Source organism: Cygnus olor, chromosome 15, assembly GCF_009769625.2.
Source record: "Cygnus olor isolate bCygOlo1 chromosome 15, bCygOlo1.pri.v2, whole genome shotgun sequence".
NCBI classification, from domain to species: Eukaryota; Metazoa; Chordata; class Aves; order Anseriformes; family Anatidae; genus Cygnus; species Cygnus olor.
In genome coordinates this window covers 13,361,871-13,383,288 of record NC_049183.1, presented here as the reverse complement: position 1 = coordinate 13,383,288, position 21,418 = coordinate 13,361,871, and the positions used below count along the sequence as shown (strand labels likewise).

Genomic DNA, 21,418 nt, shown 5'->3' with positions numbered 1-21,418 from the left:
TCAAATGACGTCTACCATTATTCCTTTTGGCTACACAGCTTCATTTTACTTTAGGTTTAAAGACCAGCAGCACTCAACTCCTAAACGAGACAAGATACTACAGTTCATAAAACTCAGGATACATCATTGTGTTTGCAATTCCTTGTTGACTGATGATGTTTGCACGTGTTCTACTGAGGTGTTGAGCTTCTACTTGGCACAAACAAGCTTAATGAAATTCTGCACTTGAGAGTTTATGCCTGTCTTCTACTGAACTAATGGAAAGGAATGAGAGGTGGGAGAAACAGCTAGGGAATTCAGACAGCTTTCCTGTTTTTCTGTTGTTCAAAAATATATTTCTTGGACTATTCTCTCCCTGACTGTACACTCAAGCACTTCAGAAAGGAGAAAGACTTCACCTAGCAAGATTGTTCCCTACTTGGTGAATTTCGCCTTTCTACTTAGCTTCTTCTAAGAACTGCTCTGATTACAAGAACAAAGCACTCAGCCTAGTTGAATAGATTCACTGCCTGCAAATGAAGCGTCTTCAAGATCTCACTTTTTCGAGGCACTTTGCTGCCAATGTCTCATGATTCCTTCTCTGGGATGAATTAATTTTCTTGTCAGATTACTTTCTTCTGAGAAAAGCCTTCTCTCTGCAAATATCATCGTATCTTTTGCTAAGACTTACCAGTTTTGTCTAATTTTGTTACTTGAGTAAAGCAAGTATCTTGATTTTGAAATGTGTGATTTTAAATATTAACTACAACAAAATCAACTTTTTGCCATCAGTGTATTCATTGAGAACTCAATTTCTGCAGTACTGCTCTCAAATAAAAGGCTTTTCAAAGAAAGGAAGATCTCTAATGACACATTCTGAACTTCTTTGCCTAAGCTTCTACATTATCTCCTTTTAGCTTATGTTGATTTTTCCTTAGACTTGCTTGCATGCTTAATATTTTCTTTATTTATTTTTCCAAAGCTGAAACATTTTGAAGCTTCCAAAGAAGGACAACATGCAGTGTTCAGACTCGTTATCTAGGGATAAACCAGAATGCTGCATAGATTCATAGTTGAAAAATACATGCCCTCAAAGAACATAACCAGAAGCTATTCATTCCAGGAATGAACACCTTAGTGCAATATTCACGTCCTCATCCAGTGCCTCCAGCATTCAGCATAAGACTTCAGAAGCAAATATAGGGACCTGGAGCCAGTAAAACCAAAGTGCTATTAGAACTGACATTTTCTCTTACTCCAGTGGTATTTTCTGATGCGTCTAGCCTCTCCACAAGATGCTTTCATTGGGTATTTTTTTCCCAAGCAGCTGTATTTCTAAGAGGTCAACTGTTGCTCAGAAACAGTCTTGCTTTTACCATTAACATTTTAGAAGACAGGCTGAAGTAGGAAAATTTTATCCCCAAAAGCGTTTCTCTCTGGGTAATGTCAAAACTCTAGAAATTTAGCACAAGATGACATTTGCACAAGAGAATAAGGTTTACCTCGCTTACTGAAGTGGTAAACTACAAGGATTTCCATACTTTCTTCTCCATCATTAAAAGTTAAAAAAAGGGGAAAAAGTACTCATATGGAAAATTCACGCCTATGACATAACTTAAAACATCTCAAAGCAACAAGACTCAAAATTTAATTTAAGACACAGGTTTTAGATGAACAATTTTGTCTGTCAGCATCTCTGATGTTTAACATTTTGGATCCTCTTGAAAGCCATTCATAGCTGACCAATTTGGTAATTTAAATAGTTTTGAACGTACACGTTGTACATGTGAGCTTCCATAAACTTACGCTAACAGCAGGTAAAAAGAATATTTCTTGAAACGTAGTTGAGTCTTGAGTTTTTTTCTAGATCCCTAATTTTAGATGCAACAAATGAGAACAACCCTAGTGAAAACTCTCCCTCGTCCAAGAAGTTGCTATTCTTTCAGTGGGAATTTCGTGCATTTTTTCTTTACAGTTCATTTTTTTTTAATTAAAAAACATTGATCTCCCTTTATATTTATCAAGGCTCAATCTGTTTACAATGAAAAAGGTAACTCACCATCTCTAGAAACTCCAAGAGTCCTAAATAAAGCAGCACAAGAAAAAGGAGATTTAATATTAAATTATCCAAATAAAGATAAGATGTCTATATGACATCTTGATTACAGAAAACTAAAGGTACTGGAAAAATCTTTCATTAGCACTTTCCCAGTTGTAAAGAGTCGGATGAAATACAACACACTGGCTTGGTTGAAGGCCAAGCCTTCTCCCCAGAAGCCAGCAGTCACCAGGTGAACTACATTTTCCCCCATTCAGAAGTATACTATAAACTTTTCTAAGCAACAGTCCTAATTCTACATTGTTCTCAAATGTGGAAAAAAATTAGATTGAAGTTCTACTGCACAGTACAATCAGCCATCATTCGCTGCTACAATACTCAACCTTTTTATTAAAAAAAACACCGCATACATGTATCAAAAGAATGTAAGTTGAACTACTCATTATTTTTAACTAGAGGTCTGAAATAAAAACTGTTCTCATTTCCAATTGGTTTCTGACTGGATTGTGAACCACAAATCAAAGTGATTCAAGAAGAGCATTTCTATTTATTTGAGTAAAGTTAAGGGTAAGCTCTTATAATGGGGTCTCAAAATCAAGAATCAGAAGTTTACAGAGTTACCCAAACCAGATACAAGCATCGTGGAACAGTTTGCCCACCACTGACAGCCAGGAAAACAGAGGTTCATGTTTTCTCTTCAGTGCAGCAAACATACAACCATACCACCACACACCCCACCACCACCTTGCTCACAACTCTAACCACCCCTTTGTAGGCCACTGTACAGCACAATTTAGGACCAGTTCTCCACTTTCTCTATTCAACAACGTGCACTACTTTTTAATGTTTTAGGATATAACAAAGAAATCAAAGACACTCTTGGTAACCATCACACAGTAAAAAGAAGAAACTATGGCTTGTAATAGGGAACACTTGAAGACAAGTGAAAGGTTAGAGAGCAAAGAGTCTGAAGATCACCTAGAAAGCAGACGCTTGTGCTTTCTTCCTTTCAGAAGGCACTATACTTAGTAATTGCTACAGGTGCTGAAATTATTCTTCCAGGTAGAGACAGCTACCCCAATTTCTATACACTGCCCTGCCCCGACTAATTTCACCAGAAACTTAGCCTAAATTCTACTTCAACAGAAACAGGAGCAATTCACAGATTTGCAGCATTAGAGCATAAAAAAACACTGCAGAAATTAGAAATGAAAAACATAAATACGTAAAGAATGCTATGTGGTGTCATTTCATCTGAGATTATTTTACCGTAGGCCAAGGCCAGGAGAGGAAAAGATCAAGTGTAAGCAAGCTGACAATTCCATCTTAAAGAGGCACTTCCACAGCCAACAGATCTACTATATATAAAGAAGAAAATTGACTGAAAATGGGAGAGCAAAAGAAAAGGCCAGCTACTAGTTACTGCTACCATGAGTTAAATCAAATTCAGAATGTATTATCAAAACATGCTGACAAGAAGTTTGCAGAAATCATTTTTGCAATAAAAAATGAGCAGGCAGGCAAAAATAATGTCAAATTGGCTGTCTAAATAAAAACAGTTAAGCAGCAGTGTCCAAAACAATCAAAGATTCACTGATCATTAAAATTATTTAATACTGCAGGTGTTTGCTTTTTTTTTAAATAAAATACTTCTCTATAATGTTTGATATTATATTAAGTCTATTTTATTCATACTTGAATTTCTGCAGTGTTTCAAATGGAATAACACGTAATTGTTCCTATGTATTCACGAGAGAATATAATCACATCCAAAACTCAAACACTTTGATTTGAAATATTTGCTAGCAGAACAAATCTATTAGTATTTGTGATGTGTCTTACATTAAATATGAATTCTCAGTTGTAACTAACATAACCAAATAAAATTGGAAATGAGCTGATGGAACACTTCAGATTCATTTTCTCCAAAAGTAAATTAAAAATACGCAAATTAAAAAAGTACAGTAACTACTGCGGTAACAGTGTACACAACAATCACTTATATTTACCTCAATATTATCATCTTGTCAGAGGCAATTTTCGACTATCTGAAAGAAAAGCGTCTGAGAAAGTGTTTTAGCCTCCTTAGGTGTTCCTCCTCTTCCTGTTCTTTGTATTCTGATGGAAGTATTAGAATTGCAGCAAGAATTGGAATGGTGGCAGATCATTTGCATCATCTCAGAGCTAATGCATGGCCTGCCCAGACCCATTCTGATGCAAGATAAGCAAGTGTTCAAGTTTGTTTTGGAGCAGAAAAGAGACTACACTTTAAAAAAAAGTCACCACCAATAAAAACACTAATTTATCAAGGTGAAATAACCAAGAGGCTATTAATGATGGAGCTGTTGAAAGAGTAACAGCATGGGTGCAGAAAACTTCCAGTTCTGGTGTGTGCTTTCAGCCCCAGTGCACAATTACAGCTGTAGCGAGCTGCGGTGCCAGCCTGTGTACCGTCCACGCTTAGCAAAGGAGGGAAGTTTTAGAAAGATTTTACTGAGGGTTATAGAGTTCTAGTGGGGACGGGTGCCACTCTACCCAAGGTAAAAATGTCTGGTAAGAAGAAAATGTATCAGTCAAATATTAAAGGCTGTAAAACCCACAAAGACCACTTGTGGGCAGGCCCCAGGTGAACCCAAGCCTCAGTACTCTGCGTTGGTTCGCTTTCTTGAAAAACTTGGAATTTAGATTATCCACGAGCTGACTGAGCAATCCCAGGGCTACACATCACACGTGATGCAGCTGGGACATCCAAACCACCCAAACGCTACAGGATTACCTCCTGTGCTATACAGTCATGAGGCTAAGAAGTGAGGTGTAAAGCAAGCACTGTAGAGGAACATTAGCAATACAGAATGTTTCTTGCATTTAATTGGCTAGATTTCACATTCTACCCCTGTCATCTTGAAATACTAGCACATTATAATTCTTATATTAATTTTTAGAGGGACTAAGGGTACTATACCTGTTATTGAGGCTAGCAGAATCCAGAAACAAAAAGGAAAAAAATATTTGTGATAACAGTGAAATAAGCGCAATAAAAAGAGAGAAAACGAAAACGAAGCATTAAAACAATAGAGTAAGGATTAACTAACCAACAAAGCTAGAACTAAAAGTCAGTTGTGTTCTGTGTTGTTCAGTTTTCTGTAAATACGGTTTTAACTAGATTTTGTCTTTCAAAAAAACTTTATTGCATCCATACATAACTTGAGCTTCTATCCAAATCATTAATTCCAACAATAAACCCTCCTCCATCATACTAACAGTAAGTAACATTTACATAAGCTTACTTTGCAATTTATCCATACCATCTTATTTTTTAGCATTTTAAATTTAGCTTTTTACTGTGAATTAAGCTAGAATAGCTAGCCGCGGCTATTTTTAAGCTTCACAACACCTACAGTCTTCCTTATTTATTTCTGAGCTAAATAGCTAAATCCAAAGTGACAGAAGCAGCGTAAGTCAAAGATTTATACTTTCAATTAATTGAACACTGCAAACAAACGAAGCGTCAACTTTCTTCATCAACATAACTTTTGTTTTAAAAGTTCAGGGTTTAAGTTTAGATTAGAAACATTTCAAGAGGTAAATTATGACATGAGCATCTGAATATAAAAATAACTTCTCCACCCTGCAAAGTCTATCTTTCAAAAATTTGAATGAATATGCAATTGCTATAGGAGATGCAGAAAGTGGAAATTGAATAGGCTAATATATGGAATTCTTATTATCAGACAACTAGCATAGTAATAAGACTGATATCTACTCAAATGAAATGAAAACCAAGGAAGCATGACTGCAATACCATCCAACTCTAAGTGCTCTCTATTTTATTCTGACTTCTGAAGTTTTGCCTCATTCTGGAAAAAACAGATTCCTAGAGTTTCTCAGTCTGTTATTGTTGGGCCAATATTCATAGTCTGTTAAAGAGACAAAAATCAACATGTGCACAGGGAAGAAGCACAAGCACAAACTGAAGTTAGTACTTGTGATGGAGTAAGTTATCCTGTGACCTCAAAATGCACAGACATCGTTCCGTGAAACTCAGTTAGTGGTATAGGGTTTAAGTGTTCTGAAATATCCCAGATTCTCGAACTCTGTTCTCAATATAATTTTTTTTCCCTACTTCATCTCCACATTTCTTATTAGCATTTCCGATATAAACATATAGATGCTGTAGGCACATATGTGGGGGAACGTTAAAGATTGTCTGCCCTGTTTAAATAAATAACAAAATTCAGAGGAACTCCAGTGAGATAGGAATTTAGCCACAAAAAAACAAAAACTCTTCAGATTCTTCAGAATACATTTCCAAATTCTACCATTTTCAATGTTTTTTTTTATTCTCTAAACTAGGAACAGTGATAACATTCATTAGAATGGAAACAAAACAAAATCTGAAACATCTTAAAGGCCAAAAAATTTCAAAGAACGAAATTGCTGTTTTTAAATTATAGTCTTACAAATAAAACTAAATCCTGACACTCAAAGGTATATTCTGTAATTTTTAGTACATTTTTTTCCCAAGATTCTTAGTTTTTAATGACTATTTCTTAAAGTAATTATTTTTAGGCAATAGGCTTCAAACTTCCCACCTTAGTAAATTATATAAGATTGAATTAATTTATATAAGATCCAATTAATTATAACCAGAAAATATTTACAGCCCAGGCACAAAACAGATTTGCAGTGTTATGAACTGCCTCTCTTACATATATATAAGCATTTTTTTGATGCTGCAATTGATGCATACTTGACCTAAGGCAATTTGAGGTTTTGTACTTCATTACCTACATGTTAAACGACAGGTAATCAACTGCCTAATATTTCTAAACAGTTGTTGGTTTTTAAGGCTATGTTTGGAAACTTACATTTTTAAAAATAGAATACTGTTCAGTAATTAGATCTAATTTGCTATTTTGCTTTTCTTTTCAAACATGCAGTATATGGGTGGAAGGGACTGACAGAGCTTTTTCTATCCCTTAGGGGTTAACATTTGTATAGCTGTCTCTCTTTGTTGCCACAACCCAGTTTGAAAAGAAAGAACCATCTGCCCAGCTGTCTGGAATGCAGCTCTGTCTGATAATTCCCATGGTGAAAAATAACATTTCACAAAACCCATGCACTGAGGAAACCGATTTACTCTTCTAATGACTAGGCTATCAAGCAACACCTTTGGAAGCCATGCAAAACACTAAAACTTTGTTTTCAGTTTGAAACTGATGCTTTCCTTAACTTTTCTACTGGATACTGTTTTTAAGGGTTACCACTTTTGCAACTTGACTCATGGAATATAGCAATTATATTAAAAAGAGTCAATACAAGATGTATTGTTGTTTGATTACTACCAGCACTGCTGTGAATGGTCCTAAGAAATGAATGATCTAAGTATGATATTTTAATAACAATTCTGATGTGAAAGAATAAACTAAATAAAAAAAACTTATAAAAAGTGTTAGAAGTAACCTGTTACGTGATTACTATCAGAATACCGCTTGTGGACATTTGTGTTGTTTTTTCCCCCCCTCTAAGTTTTTGCCTCCTATTCCCTCCCTCCCCCCCAGCATTACAACTACTGTTCAGACCAACTCAAAAGAGTACAGAATACTAAATAATATACACATTCCTAAACATCTTTAAATAAATGGCATTGTTTTTATTATTTTTGACTTCATATTTCATCATCTTTCTGAGAGCAGATGGGGAAGATGTTTACTTATATAGTAGGGAACATTTCAACATAGAGGATGCAACGAACTCCCGTGTCTTCTGAAGATCTTGAACACTGGGTGTACAAAGCCTAGCTATTCTCATTTGTTACAGTTGACTAGATTTAAGACTGAACTAAGTCTATCTTTTGGCCTACCTTTTTAAAATTCAATAGTGTGTAAGGTTTTCCAGGTTCCAGAAAAAAAAAAAAAAATCAAATACACAAAGTTTGGCTCTCAAACTAACCCAGACCCATAGGCTTGTACTACAGGCAGTATCTTCTACTGTTTCAGTTATCATTAAATAGGGTACTAATCATAGAATCATTCAAGTTGGAAAAAGCCTCTAAAATCACATAGTCCAACCCTCAACCTAGTACTATAGTCCACCACTAAACCATGCTACTAAGTTCTACATCTACATGTTTCTTGAAGACCTCCAGGGATGGTGACTTCCCTGGGCAGCCTGTTCCAATACCACACAACCATTTGAGTAATGAAATTTCTCCTAATATCCAAACTAAGAGCTCCTGCACTTAGTCTGAACTGCCTAAGGATACCTTGTGACTGAAAAGGTTATGAAATGAGAAAAGGGGCTTGCAACTGCGTTTTATCTATGCAATCGCTACCTCAGTGCTTTCCCATATCTCATGTATTCACAACACAATTAAGCTTAGAACTAAGTAACACTTCATCTGTTTCAGCATCAGAAGTCAAAACTCACATAAATGAGCTGTTATTTTTGCCTACCAGTTTGCAGAACTGTAGGTTATCTAGCTAAAAAGCTATTGCAAGACTTGTTGTTAAGGACAGTAGAAGATTTCAAATCTTTCTCTGCTTGTTAGTGAGAATAAAGTTCGACATTTTCCTACAGATTTTTAAATCTTTGTATCAGGACATTGCATATTCTTTGATTCCTGAGTTCTGAAGCTATGTCAGACAGCGTCAGTCAGAGGAAACTAGGTTACTTACTAAAGGAAACTATGATACTTAGTAAATCACAGCAAACTTGCTTTCTTCTGAAGTGGATGTTTTTTCAAAGAATACATAGCTGCCCCCTTTTCCTGTATGGTTGGGTATTCCTTGCCTTTTTGTTTCTGGTAGCAGGAAGAAATTGTTGAGATGAGTCATATGTTCGTGAAGCAATTGTCTATTTATAAGAACAGCATATATACACAGAGTATCATCTCCTTGAGCAGAACAAAGAAACTGCAGTCCTCATTTAGAGCTTCAGTCTCTCTAATTAGAAATTAGCTTCTTTTTCCGAATAACTTCCTGCCAGGGATATAGCCATATTGCCCTACGACCATTTCTTTCTTCTACCCATGATTTCTATTTTCTTTTACACACACAACTGCAATGAATCACGAACTTGAGCGAAGAACTTCTTCCAGGACCACTGTTTAGGTTGTTTAAGTGCACACCAACCTCCTTGTACAAGAGGGCCAAAAGGCTGGAGATTACTTCTTGCAGCTGGGAAGGGTTCAGCTTCTGCTCCAGCACTACCACTTGGTCATCAGCAAACACACTGACTCCCTTAGGTCTATAACTGATAAATACTGATATCACAAGCACATGCATAACCATTCCTGTGATCTAATAGCACAATTAACCCACTGCCCCATCTGGTCTTCAGGACAGTCTTGAAATTTTAAAGTTGTAAAATCCTTCACCTTTAATCAGTGATTAGTCAAGTAGGAATGGAATGCATCACATCATTTATCAGTGCAAGAGTTTTCCACTTATCAAAATTAACTCTTAAATTGAACTAAACTAAAAGGGTAGTTGTCATATAACAACAAAAGTAAAAAAAAAAAGTCACCTATAGCACAGGAATAAATAGTGGTGTGACTACCATGGAAGTTTGCAGGGAAGGGGGAAATAGAAAGCACCAGTAAAATTAATTTCCCCCCACGCTTCTTTGCCATCCAAACAATTTAAAGCAGGATTTAACAGAATAAAGAGTAGAGATATTGTACAGCATTATTCCGCATATTTTTGGAGGACCTCAACACAGATTAGCTATCCATCTGAACTCTGGAACAAAGTGTTGGAAGCATTATTTTAAAAGTCTGGTGGCATTCCTTAAGCAGAGTTCCCCACACACACAATTGGCAACAACTTGTACATTAAAAAAAATAATTCTTACAAATATTAATTGTAGGCAAATAAACAGCTGTTAAGCATGCAACGTGTTATTTAGCCAATTATTTTTATTCAGGACATTTTGACTAGTGCTCATTCCAATACATTGTCCCAATCAGTTTGAGAGGGCACTTACTGTTAACACAAAACAAACAGGCAATATGGAAGAGATCCCAGAACTATGAACCAAGTCTCTTTCCTTATCTTTCCCTCCCCCTTTAATTACAAGCTATTATGCTGTTCTAGACTGTCTCTTATCTTCACTTCTGCATCCTTGGCGTTACAATAAACTTTTATCAGCTCCTCTCCATCTTCAAATAGAAAGTGGAAATTTTTATATTGAAAAATTTAATTTCACATTGCTCCAACACTATATGTGCTGTCCCCTGATTTCTCAATCCTACAGTAAAATTATGCTCCCATTTGTATGCATGGAAAACTCAAGACATAACCTTACTACACCACATGAAAAGGGAGACCGCTCTCCTCTTTGAGATGATAATTAAATAAGAGAGATATGTAACTGCACTGCTCCCAAGTGCAATACCATTATATACCATCATATATCCAAGATTAATTCCTCACTTGAGTGGGCGCCAGGCTAAATTCAGACAAAATATAGTAAATTACCTTTTGCACTTCATTAATACTGCCAGTTTCACACTTGATGTCCAGTACATAAAAGATAGGAAGCTTATATGAGGTTAAACAAACAACAGAACTAGATGACAAAACAAAGTTATTAGGATTAAAAAAATAAATATACTGTTAACTTAAAAAAAAAAAGAGGAAGTATATGATGTTGAATTGCTCAATCTTAGTTCTTCACTAAATAATGCTTTTCTATACATCACAGTTCCAAATTCTAATGCATACTAACTGTGTATTGCACTCAAATTTCAAGAGTTTTTTTTTTTTTTTTTTTGGTCGATTCATGACAAATTGTTCAGTGGTCACACACCACCATAATACTTAAAGATAAGATAAAAAAGGGCAGAGCAGAACATGCAGCTGAGATACTGAATTCAACTCCATGGAATGTTGTCTGTCACCAGATGCAAGATATTTAGAATATTTAGAGGGGGATAAGCAAGGCAAATAGCAGAGCTTCTTTAGCTGTGACAGTCAGTTTCAGAACCAAGAAGTAAAAATTCAGAATGCCAGTACATTAATCACCTCTGCCTCACTAATACCAGACTTGTATTAGTAACCTTCTCCTTAATCAGGAAGGTAAAAGAATTCAATTCATTAACATTTCAAAAACATTGAAGTCTTGCTGTCGCACATTGCTTTCCTGAAACCAAGTAGAAATGCTGTTCACCCTTCACCACTTCAGAAGTAAAAGAGGAGAACACAGAGGCTGGAAAATTATACCCTCATGGTAACTTTTTGGAATTCCCATAAGCAGCAACTAAAGCCATCATATATCCAACACGTCAGGTTAACCCTTGACAAATCTGACCCAAATAGAAGCTGTATAAAGAGTTATTATCACAACGGTAACAAGTTACGTAAAAAAAAAATTGAGGTGTCATCTGAAACAGACCAAAACCAGCTCACACATTATGTACTAATAACTTGTCTAGCCAGGAGGCTGAATCTTCCTAAGTATGGCTCTAACATCAGTCCCTTATCTAACATTTACAACTGAATGTTAAACACATGCCTAAGCTCTAATAAATTTATAAATGAAGTCACCTAACTTCTGCTAGATGACAGATGCACTGAAAACATGCCTAGCCATTTTGTATATAGCTATGTGGAGAGCAGCCTTACTGCATCAGTTCCTTGTACAGAAAATGTCATACCTTCTTTTATTTGGGGAATAGCCAGATTTCAGGAAAAGAAACTATGCTATATACAACATTTTAAGTTCTCAAAGACAGATGTATGGAATGTGTTTTGCTATGTAATACTTCAAAAGACCTTTTGCTGCATTACAAGTCTACTGCAGAAACGATGAGGTTAAGCACAGCAAAACAATCGCATTGAACAATTTTTATTTAACTTTTGTCTAAGGTAAAACTGCTATTCCATAATAAAAAAAAAAAAAAAAAACACCTTTGCTGCTTTTCAGAGACATTCTACTCAACTAGAGAGTACAGGAGATCTGATAATTTAAGTAGATACAAGGCAAAAAGAGGTATTATTAAAAACTTGACCGCCAACACAGGCTTTCTTCGTCTCTTCTCTCGCTGTAGACAGGAAAACCTCTGAGGTTAAATATCAACACAATACTTACTGAAAACAAGGGCCTTCATAAGCACTGTGATGTTATTGCTTAAAAAACAATGTATTTTTTTTTCTTTTTTGAATTGAAGGCTTCTAAATTGTTTTTGTCTTAAACATGAGAAAAGTAGATTTACTTAAGCATTCCACATATTACAGTCTGAAATATATATATTTCTAAGTATTTTAAATATAAAGGTAAATCTCATTAAAGCTACCTGATGTCATTATGATAATTAAAATGTTTACGTACAAATGAAGCAAAGCTGTTTGATGCTGCAACTGTTTATCCTGACAAATGCTTTAACTTGCTGTATGCGTGCACATTTGTGCACACTCTGACTGGGGATTAGTCATGTATCTGGCAATGCTTCCTCAATCTTCAGAAACACTTCAGATAAATACACAAGTTCTCATGGTTTGTTCTCTCAGTCACAGCTTCGATGCCCATCAATAAAAAAAAAAAAGAAAAAAATCTTTTCTCAACTAATTGAGCTTCACTTTTCCAAGTGCACCTTTGCTCATTTTGACACCCGTAGGCAGGCAAATAAACCATATCCTTCAGTGTGTTTCATCCGAACTGTCAGAGATGTATGAAGGAAAATAGAAAAGCCAAGTTGCAATAAAACTCTGACCCTGATGAAGTTACTGGGACCTCAGCTGTATAGTGGATGTAGTGGAGCAACTTGCCTGAAATGTTATTGCCTTTGAAACATAAAGGCCATTTTCTGGGGATCCTTTTCTCTCAAGAAGGTTGCTGGACAGCCAACAAGCTACCAAGTAACCAAGATAATTTTCTGTAGTTCCTACCGCATGAAATCCTTCAACAGGTTACACATTCCTCAATTAAAAAGTTATTTTATGATGGAAATCATTTATCTTGGTTCATTTGTTGGATTAGTCTATACTGCTCTTGGACCAAAGGTAAAAGATGGATACGTTTCACAGTTCAAAAAAGAAGAAATTATCTTAAGAGACCTCTTTCAGATTTTAAGTTCTTATTCACATAAACTACATAAAACTCTTCATCTCCCTAACTTTAAGCACAGCCTCATATTTCTGCCGTGCGGTGCATAGTTATCAATCAGAACACCCTTCCGTAGGTTACGTGGAAGGGCTCTGCCTCCCCCTGGGCTGCACTCCAGCCCCTACGACCCGTCCCTGGAGGGGAAGGCGCCCCGGAGCTCCCCGAAGCAGGGTGCAGGCCGCGGGGCCCAGCTCCGAGGCCGCCATTTCAGCCCCCGTGCGCGCCCCGCCCGGGCCTCGGGCGCCCTCTGGTGGCGCTGCCGGCCGCAGCACGGCCACGTCCACCCGCCTGCTCCGGACAGGGCCCGCTCCGGGTTCCCCCGGCCGGCACCCATCGCGCCGCCGCCTCGGATGCTTTTCGGGCTTCCTACAACTAGTAACTGTGCGTTTTCTTTTGACAGTTTCAGGACTTCTGAGTGCCTTTAGCAGAAGTGCAAGTGCGGGGCTCGCAGCCTAGCCCCTCGGATGGGCAGTGAATGGCACGCACACCAACACAACACACACACCGAGCTCCAAACCCAGGGGCATTCCAACGTACAGCTCGCATCCTCTAGCATAAATTGAGAACTAAAGCACAAAACAACTTCCCAGCTGAGGAACAGTCACATTAAGGAAGGTATGAAATATGAATATACAGGCAAACAACAATCATCCATTTGCTAGTTCCCTTGAACCTTCCTCCTACTCTTGAGCGTTCTCTAGAATTCCAGGATTCTCTAGGATTCCAAACTTATCTTGGTTCTCTGGCTTTCTGATGTCTCCTTAAATGAAGACTCCAGCCCTTCTCCAAACAGCTTTCTTTGGAGAACGTAAAACCACCTATTTAACAAAAAAATTACTTCCGGGGGGGGGGAGGGGAGGAGGGGAGTTGTACTAAACCCTACAGGTAACAAAACATTGAAATAGGAAGCATGGCTTGGGCAAAATTTGCATTAAACACTGAAATCTCCTACATTACCTACAATTCAATACATTTACCATATCGCTGGGCTGCAAACTTCACTTTCCAGAAGACAGAAAAAGTAGAACGCTTCAAAAATTTCAGCTTTACATCTCAATTTCACCGTAAAGAAAATTGTTATTTCCTTCCCTGCTGAACTTTCTCTTAAGTGCCCCCTGCCATGGGGAGGGCAGTCTGATACTTGTTGGCACATGAGTTCAGAACTAAAGGATTCTGATTTCTGACCCCTAAAAGAAGAGTGATGTTCTAGTACTTTACATACAGAAAACACATCAGATTGAAAAGATTCAACTCTGAAAGGAGTATAAAACTTCATCACCCCCTCTCTGGCAGAAGGCTGCAGATGTACAAGATTACAGGAAGTTTTGCCTTTTTTTCTTTTAATTAACTAAAGTCCTAGTTGTTAACTCCTCTACAGCACTCTCATGACTTCCCAAAACTCGGCTGAACAATCTGTTGAGGACACATTTTGGATTTTCACTTACTTTACTAATAAACACTATCGCAGTTCTCTTCAAATTTCAATTCAAGAAGCATTGGGTCATCAAAACCATAAAATGGAAAAGGATATTTTATAGCAGGTATCTGAAATACCATCTACTTGAGCGATCTAGAGTACTAGTAGCAACAAAAGTAATTAGACTCCGAACTCGGGAAAATAGTCTTTGCAACTTACATAGTTAAGTAGTGAAGAGACTGACAACAGAGCCTCTGCAATCTCCCTTACTGAAGGGTTTAGAAAGAACATGAAATAAATATCTGTCAAGAATCATACTAGTATGACTGATCCTGCCATAGCCCAGGAGAATATAATGCTAAACCTCAAAACTTCCCTTCTAGCCACCCCCCACCCACCCTTTTACCTTTTCACTGCATTTTAGTTAGTTTACCTTTTGAAAACACACTCAAAACTAAGCATATTTAATTCAGCCACGGAGCAGCAGATGATCAGACAAGTCTTCTAACCTTAAAGCAATGATAAAGAAGGCATTACTAGGGAAGATCATGATCCCAACAGAAGGCAGGCAAGAAGGACCAACAACCAAGAGGTTGAAGAGTGGAGGTGAGTGGCTGGAAAGGCGTACTGGTACCAGGAAACCATGGCCGTGCCACAGAGCTGCGTTTGCTGTTCCTGCCACTGAGCCAAAAAGACAGGAATAAAACTATTGGGCAATGATACTAAGGAAGTCTGTTTGTTGTTGTACTCATCCAGGAGCGGGATGCTGAATATTCAGTAGCAACAGGCAGCACCAAGGGATGGCTCTTCCTAAATGGAAAACAAGCCAGGATGCAAGGCCGACCCCAGCACAAGCAGCACCCCCCCAGCACTGGCTACAGGCCGCCAGCACAGGGGCACAGCAGGCAGAGGCAGGTGCAGGTAGCAAAACCCACTGATAATCGTAACCAAGCCATGAGACAATACCCAGAGAGTCCCCTCAGAAACAAAAGCTGGTGTAGCCGGAAACAGCACTTACCAGACACAAACAACACACAGCCAAGGGGATAAGTCACCTACCCAAAAGCCTGATGCAAGGAACATCCACAGCAGAGCTCATACAAGGACTATGCCACCAGCCCTGAGGCTAAATTGGGCTCTGGGGGCAGAGGATGGGAGGGGTGGAGACCCCAGGTGATGCTCATCAAAGCAGTTCGGAATTAATGTCCTCCAGGCCCTGACAGTTAGACAGTAACGCACCTAATCTTCATTTGAGAGAGGCAAAGTTGGCAAGTGAACCACAGCCACACCTTAACAGTCTATGTGTTCCCCTAGATAGCTGTTAATTATCATCAGCTGAAGTTTATATCCTCCTAAGTGCAGATCACTTCATGTTAAGATGAAATTGGAGTAGAGACTTCAGTGTAAAAAAAAGAAAAGACTCTCTTACTATGGAGGCAAAACCTTTAGGAAGAAAGAAAAAAGAAAAAAAAAAAAGCAAGCTTCAGTGATGTTCCTGCCCATTTTTGCACAAGTAACATTTGTGCTCAATGGCTCAAAAGTACAAGAAATTCTACACACTACTCAAAATCTCACTTTTTTTTAAATTTTTTTTTTAAATCTAGAGCAAAGCCAAGCAAGACTAATAGGATGTTTCCCATTTACAAAGAATAATTTACAGAACTTTTCACCATGAAAGACATCAAATGAGTGGGGGATTTTTTGTAATACAAATGATGATCCAACTTCAGTAAGATAAAGCATGCTTGACTTACCAATAATATCACTTCTCATGTACTTGAAATTAAGCTTTTTCTGAAGTACCATACTGAATTGGGCCTATAAACAGAGCATTCATTTCATTAGTTTTAATAAAATTGTATGGAATCTTTGCTCAATGATTTGGGGATGGAATTTAGCTAAATTAAAATCATAATCAAATCAACCTTCCAAAACCAAGTGTAATAAATTAATTCTTGGAAATGTTCTTCATTATCATTTTCTAGCAAAGAACTCTTTAATACCGAGAGTCAAGTCAAACAGCCTATAGTTGTCATTCCCTGGCTTAATGAGCTTATCTCTTGTTAAGATGAAGCAACGTTTGTAAGAAAAGGCAGAAGTATCCACATAACGGAACCTAATTGCTTCTAATTTGAACAAAAAGTACTTAACAATAAAAGCACCTCTCTTTTTAATATATTCTAACATTTAAGATATAAGACAGACTCACAAAAGGGTTTATGCTATACCTAACTTTGAGACATCTGCTTGTGCAGTTTGGGTACAACTTCTTAGTTATTAGTCTTCCAAACAGTGCCTGAACATGCCTTCAGGTTAGTGTGTCTAGGACGTATTTCCGACATACAGTTTGCATGTATTTGTTCACCTTGTTTTGGTAGGTAAAAGAATTTAATATATGGATTCTATCCTATTATGTATCATATTATGTTCTGTGCAACATATGGTTGTATCATGCCACGTGGCCTCGGTGCAGAGCACAGGCCCAGTCCATTTTGTTTACCAGCACAGAGGTGGTATTAGGTTCTGCAATTGCCTTTCAGCACAAAAAACTAGGCCAACCTGTTTTTCCAAGGACAGCATCTTTATGTCCAGGATATCAAAATGTGGGTTTGGTCATGTCCCTCAGCACAAGGAGTTCAAATCTGAAATTCCTGTATCCTGTTTCCAGAAAAATGCCTGTAGCATGATGCCGTAGGACAAGGCTGGAAGTATTTCTGTTATGCAGTTGAAGCTGTCCCATGTACATACTCAAAGAGAAGGATCACTGAATAAAAAAGAAATGGTAAAAGCATAAACACACAAACAAGACTGGAGCTCTTTATAATATTGAGCAGAAAATTCCGGAGAGGGAGTAGTCTTGGGTTCCTATGCCCGCCTCCAATATTGACTATGGATTTTTTGTAACTTCTATTTTAAACTGCAAACATGACCCTGAGAGTAGGGTCAAGAACATGGGACTTTTCTGGCTGAAAAGTGTTACCGAATTAAGCTCTGCACTGTTACTGCTAGACTATTCCGAGTTACCTGACATAGGTTTTTTTATTTATAAGTAAGTTATCTCTGTGCAGTCGTGTAAAATGGGGATCCGAAATAGATTAACCACAAAGTTAGAATACACTAAATTAAAAAATAAATAAATAATCTCATTCCATGTAAATAGCAGCATGGCAACAAAATTAACTTTTTTTTTTTCCCCTGGGCTTTTTTAGATTATTTAGTTCAGTTATTTATTCATTCATTGGATCTATGCTAGTAAAAAAATAGTAACTAAGATATGAATTTATTGTTTAATTTTGCTTCATTTCCCAATACAATATTGTGCTTATGTGTGGCTAAGCTTTGACTGATAAATTAAGGAGCAATTTAAAGCAATCTTTTCAACTTGTTTTGCATTGTTGTCTTTTTTTTTTTTTTTTTACTTGACACTGCTCCATCACCCTAAGAAAATCATCTTAATTACTTCTGAGGTAAATATCCCCTTTTTATAAAAATATTTCAAATATAAACATATGTTTAACTGAGCTTTGTTCTTTTATTCACAAGTATTTATCTGCAGATTTTCCATCAGACCAAATGGGCCCAAAAGAAATGCTGTCTGAAAAGGAACAAACATGCAATTAACAGACTCTACAAGTCCTCATCAAACAGCTGTCTACTTATAATACAGATGAATACTCTGGATACTTCTCAAAAGTCTTGTAAGAATCATGTCAAATGAACATACTAATTTTCCCTGCCAATCCTACATTTTCATGTAACAGTAACTAGGTTGATGGCAAAGAACTGAAACAAAATTATATTCCATATGTCATACCAGACGCACCTTGTAAAGATTAGCATATTTATAAGACAAAAAAATGCATTGTAAGTAATGCAAATATGAAAAAAACTTTTTATTTGTAAAACCATTTTTTCCAATTAAAGTATGCTTTTCTACTTTTCTTTTACAGGATCAAAGAAATTAAATTCCATGCCGTAGGAAAGATCTGGGAGGGAGTAACATCTGATATTGAGCAGAAAGTCAACAATCAGTAATTTATCCTTTCAACCTGTAACACCATGGTCTAAACAATAATCCATCTGGTTGAAGACAGAGAAGTAAGCCTGGTAACGGTCACAACAGGCCAAAACGTTCCAAGTTCAAAACTATGTGGGACAAGAACGATATAAATAACTCTAAGTTTCTAACTGAGATCTGGTATTTTTCACATGAGCCTATTTTGGCAAATTTAGAATTGTCTATCTGAATTCATTTAGACAAACTTTTTCAACCAGCACTCTTTATACCCCCTTGTAAAAATCTGAAAAGTAATGCTAATTGAAGATGAAAAATTAAAAGCATGTGCTTTCAGCAGAAGACCATTTTGCAAATAAAAAAAATAGTTATTAAAAACAAAACTAATGGATAACTAGCAAACTAAACTACCTTTATTATGGTCATTAACTCTGAAAGCAGCAATAAACTCAGAATATTGTTTGTCTACCTCCCATGACATATTTCTCAACAAAGCTGATGGACTAACATGTATTTCAATGTATTCCACATGTATTTTGTTATATTGCCTTTGGTCATAATGTATAATTTAGCTAACCTAATTAAACGTCAATATCAAAATAGCTTGCCAGAGGAAACAGTATGCTAGTTAAATATATACTTTGCCTAGTAGGAACATAACTTGTTATCCAAGAATCTTCACAAAAAATACTTACAATTCTCTGACAAACATTTTCATTTTCAAAATGTGAAAGCTGACTAAAGATTAATTGCACTAACTTTAGATTAATAATTATATTTCTGGAATAAATTATAAAACTCCTTTTGAAGGAGCTGAAGCAGACAGATGAAATGACCCAAAATCATTGGATTGATTCATCAACTATTAATCACAGAAGTACTCATTAAAGTATTTTTTACCAATATGCTCAATATATAACATATATAACAAGTAAAGGTTACTCTGTGTTTCTAGTACTGATAATGACATGGATAAACTATGTAGTATAAAATTAAGCTTACACAGCTTATAACATAGTACAAATAAGTATCAGCTATCTCAAGGCAACTTAATTTTAAATATAGCCTAACCTACAGAAAACATATTGGCCACTACTATTCAAATAATTGTTAGAGGGGAAAAATGGCTAAGGTTAATCAGTATTTCAGATAAACATGGTATATATGTGAATGTTTTTGGCAGAAGACAACCACTGTTTTCCTCCAGATTCTAAAATGACAGAAACTGAAAGGAGAGAAAGATTATTTTAATGGCAATCAGAAACTGTCTAATTTTCTGTATTTTCTAACATGAGGTCTATTCAAATTTGATACACCTGGTTCAACCAACAGCCACCAAAGTAGCTCAGGGTTACTGGGCTCATTAAACCTGATATGCTTTCACCTCAGGCTACAAATGGATACCCAAAAATATTTTAGGCTAGTAAAGTAAAACCTATTGTTAAATTCACAAGCATTAATTAGGGAGCTTTTCTAATGGAACTGCAACACAAAGAAAACACAAAGCCAGACTTAACTTTATTATTATTATTCCCACAAACTACCAAATAAAATACATTCATACATTATTTCTTTCTATTCAGATTCCTGTGGAGAAAGACATTTCAACAAGACAAAGGAAAAGGGGGGAAAGAGGGGAACTTTAGGTTAACAAATTCCATAAAAACCGTAGGAGTCAATGGAAGAAAGTTTTGTGAGTCAATTCTTAAATCTAATGAAGAATCCTCAAACAACATTAGCCTGGGAATACAATTAAAAGGCAAAGGAGGAATAATAAAAAATAACTACTGAGAAATAATGACCCACAAAGGTATTGTCTGCCACACATGGCACAAGGGAAGGGTGCTTGGTGAAGGGAGAGAATGGGAAACATCAGTGTATAAAAGCTTTGTAGTTACTCCACTGAAGTATCCGTACAACTGAAAAAGACACATGGAAAAGGAGGCAAGCTAACCGGAGCGACTTACAGATGCTTACATATGGCCTTCAGAACATCAAAATCCTGAGGACTTTTTAGTCTGCCACCTGATACTTTAGTCTTGCAAAACAGAACTCTGCTAAGAGCAGTGTAGGTAACCCAAGCCCTTCCCACAGAACACAATGAGAAGCATCAGTAGACAATAAAAATGTCCTATAAAATGATGTGATGACCATTTCATGGGGATATAAAATGGGACCATCTTGTTCAAGCATTATATACTCTACCTACAGCCGATACACTCTAAACCCTTATGGCTTGCCAGTTTTTCATATTTCTGTTCATCAACTAACCTCCATGGTATACTAAATGCTTTGTGGTTGATATTTTTGCTGGCTCCTTCAAGACACTAAAGTTACAGATATATGCACATCGACAACATCCTCAGTTTAATTTTGGAAACCTGTTCAACGTGGATGCTAATTACCTTCAGATAAACATTTTTGATAACAGCATTACAAACTTCCACCATAAGGAGACTGAGTGCTGACTATTTAATTCAACAGCTACATTATAGAGATTTTTAGAGAGCTCCTAAGGCCAGAAACCCCTCAGAATCCACCCAACTCCTTGTCTCTGAATTATTAACTATGTTTCAGGTTAACTACTACATTTCAATACTACTTCAGCTTAAGTACTGTGTTTCAGGTTAAGATAACTACTAGGGCACATGGCAACTAAGTAAATCTGTTCCAAGGAATATTCTGTAACCTTCTGCATTTTCTGAAAACCACCATTTCTGAGTGCTCAGGAAAGCCCAAAATGTTTCATGATTATTTTATGCTGTTACAAGCATCTAATGAACAGCACACTAGGCTAGTTATACTGCTTGCAATGACAAGCAACAGTTGACATCTGTCCTTT

General features: G+C 36.8%; 1 protein-coding gene across 3 annotated transcripts in view; it reads right to left on the bottom strand.

Annotated features, from left to right (window-relative positions):
- SDK1 (sidekick cell adhesion molecule 1) overlaps window positions 1-21,418 on the bottom strand; it is a 394,723-nt gene that overhangs the window by 355,988 nt on the left and 17,317 nt on the right. Inside the window, exon 1 of one of the 3 annotated variants that reach the window (XM_040574956.1) lies at window positions 15,621-15,798. The exons of the other annotated variants lie outside the window; for them this stretch is intronic. Coding sequence (XP_040430890.1) covers window positions 15,621-15,660 — 40 coding nt within the window. The 5' untranslated portion in view covers window positions 15,661-15,798. Of the gene's footprint in view, window positions 1-15,620; window positions 15,799-21,418 lie in introns of those variants that run through there. 3 annotated transcript variants of the gene reach the window in all.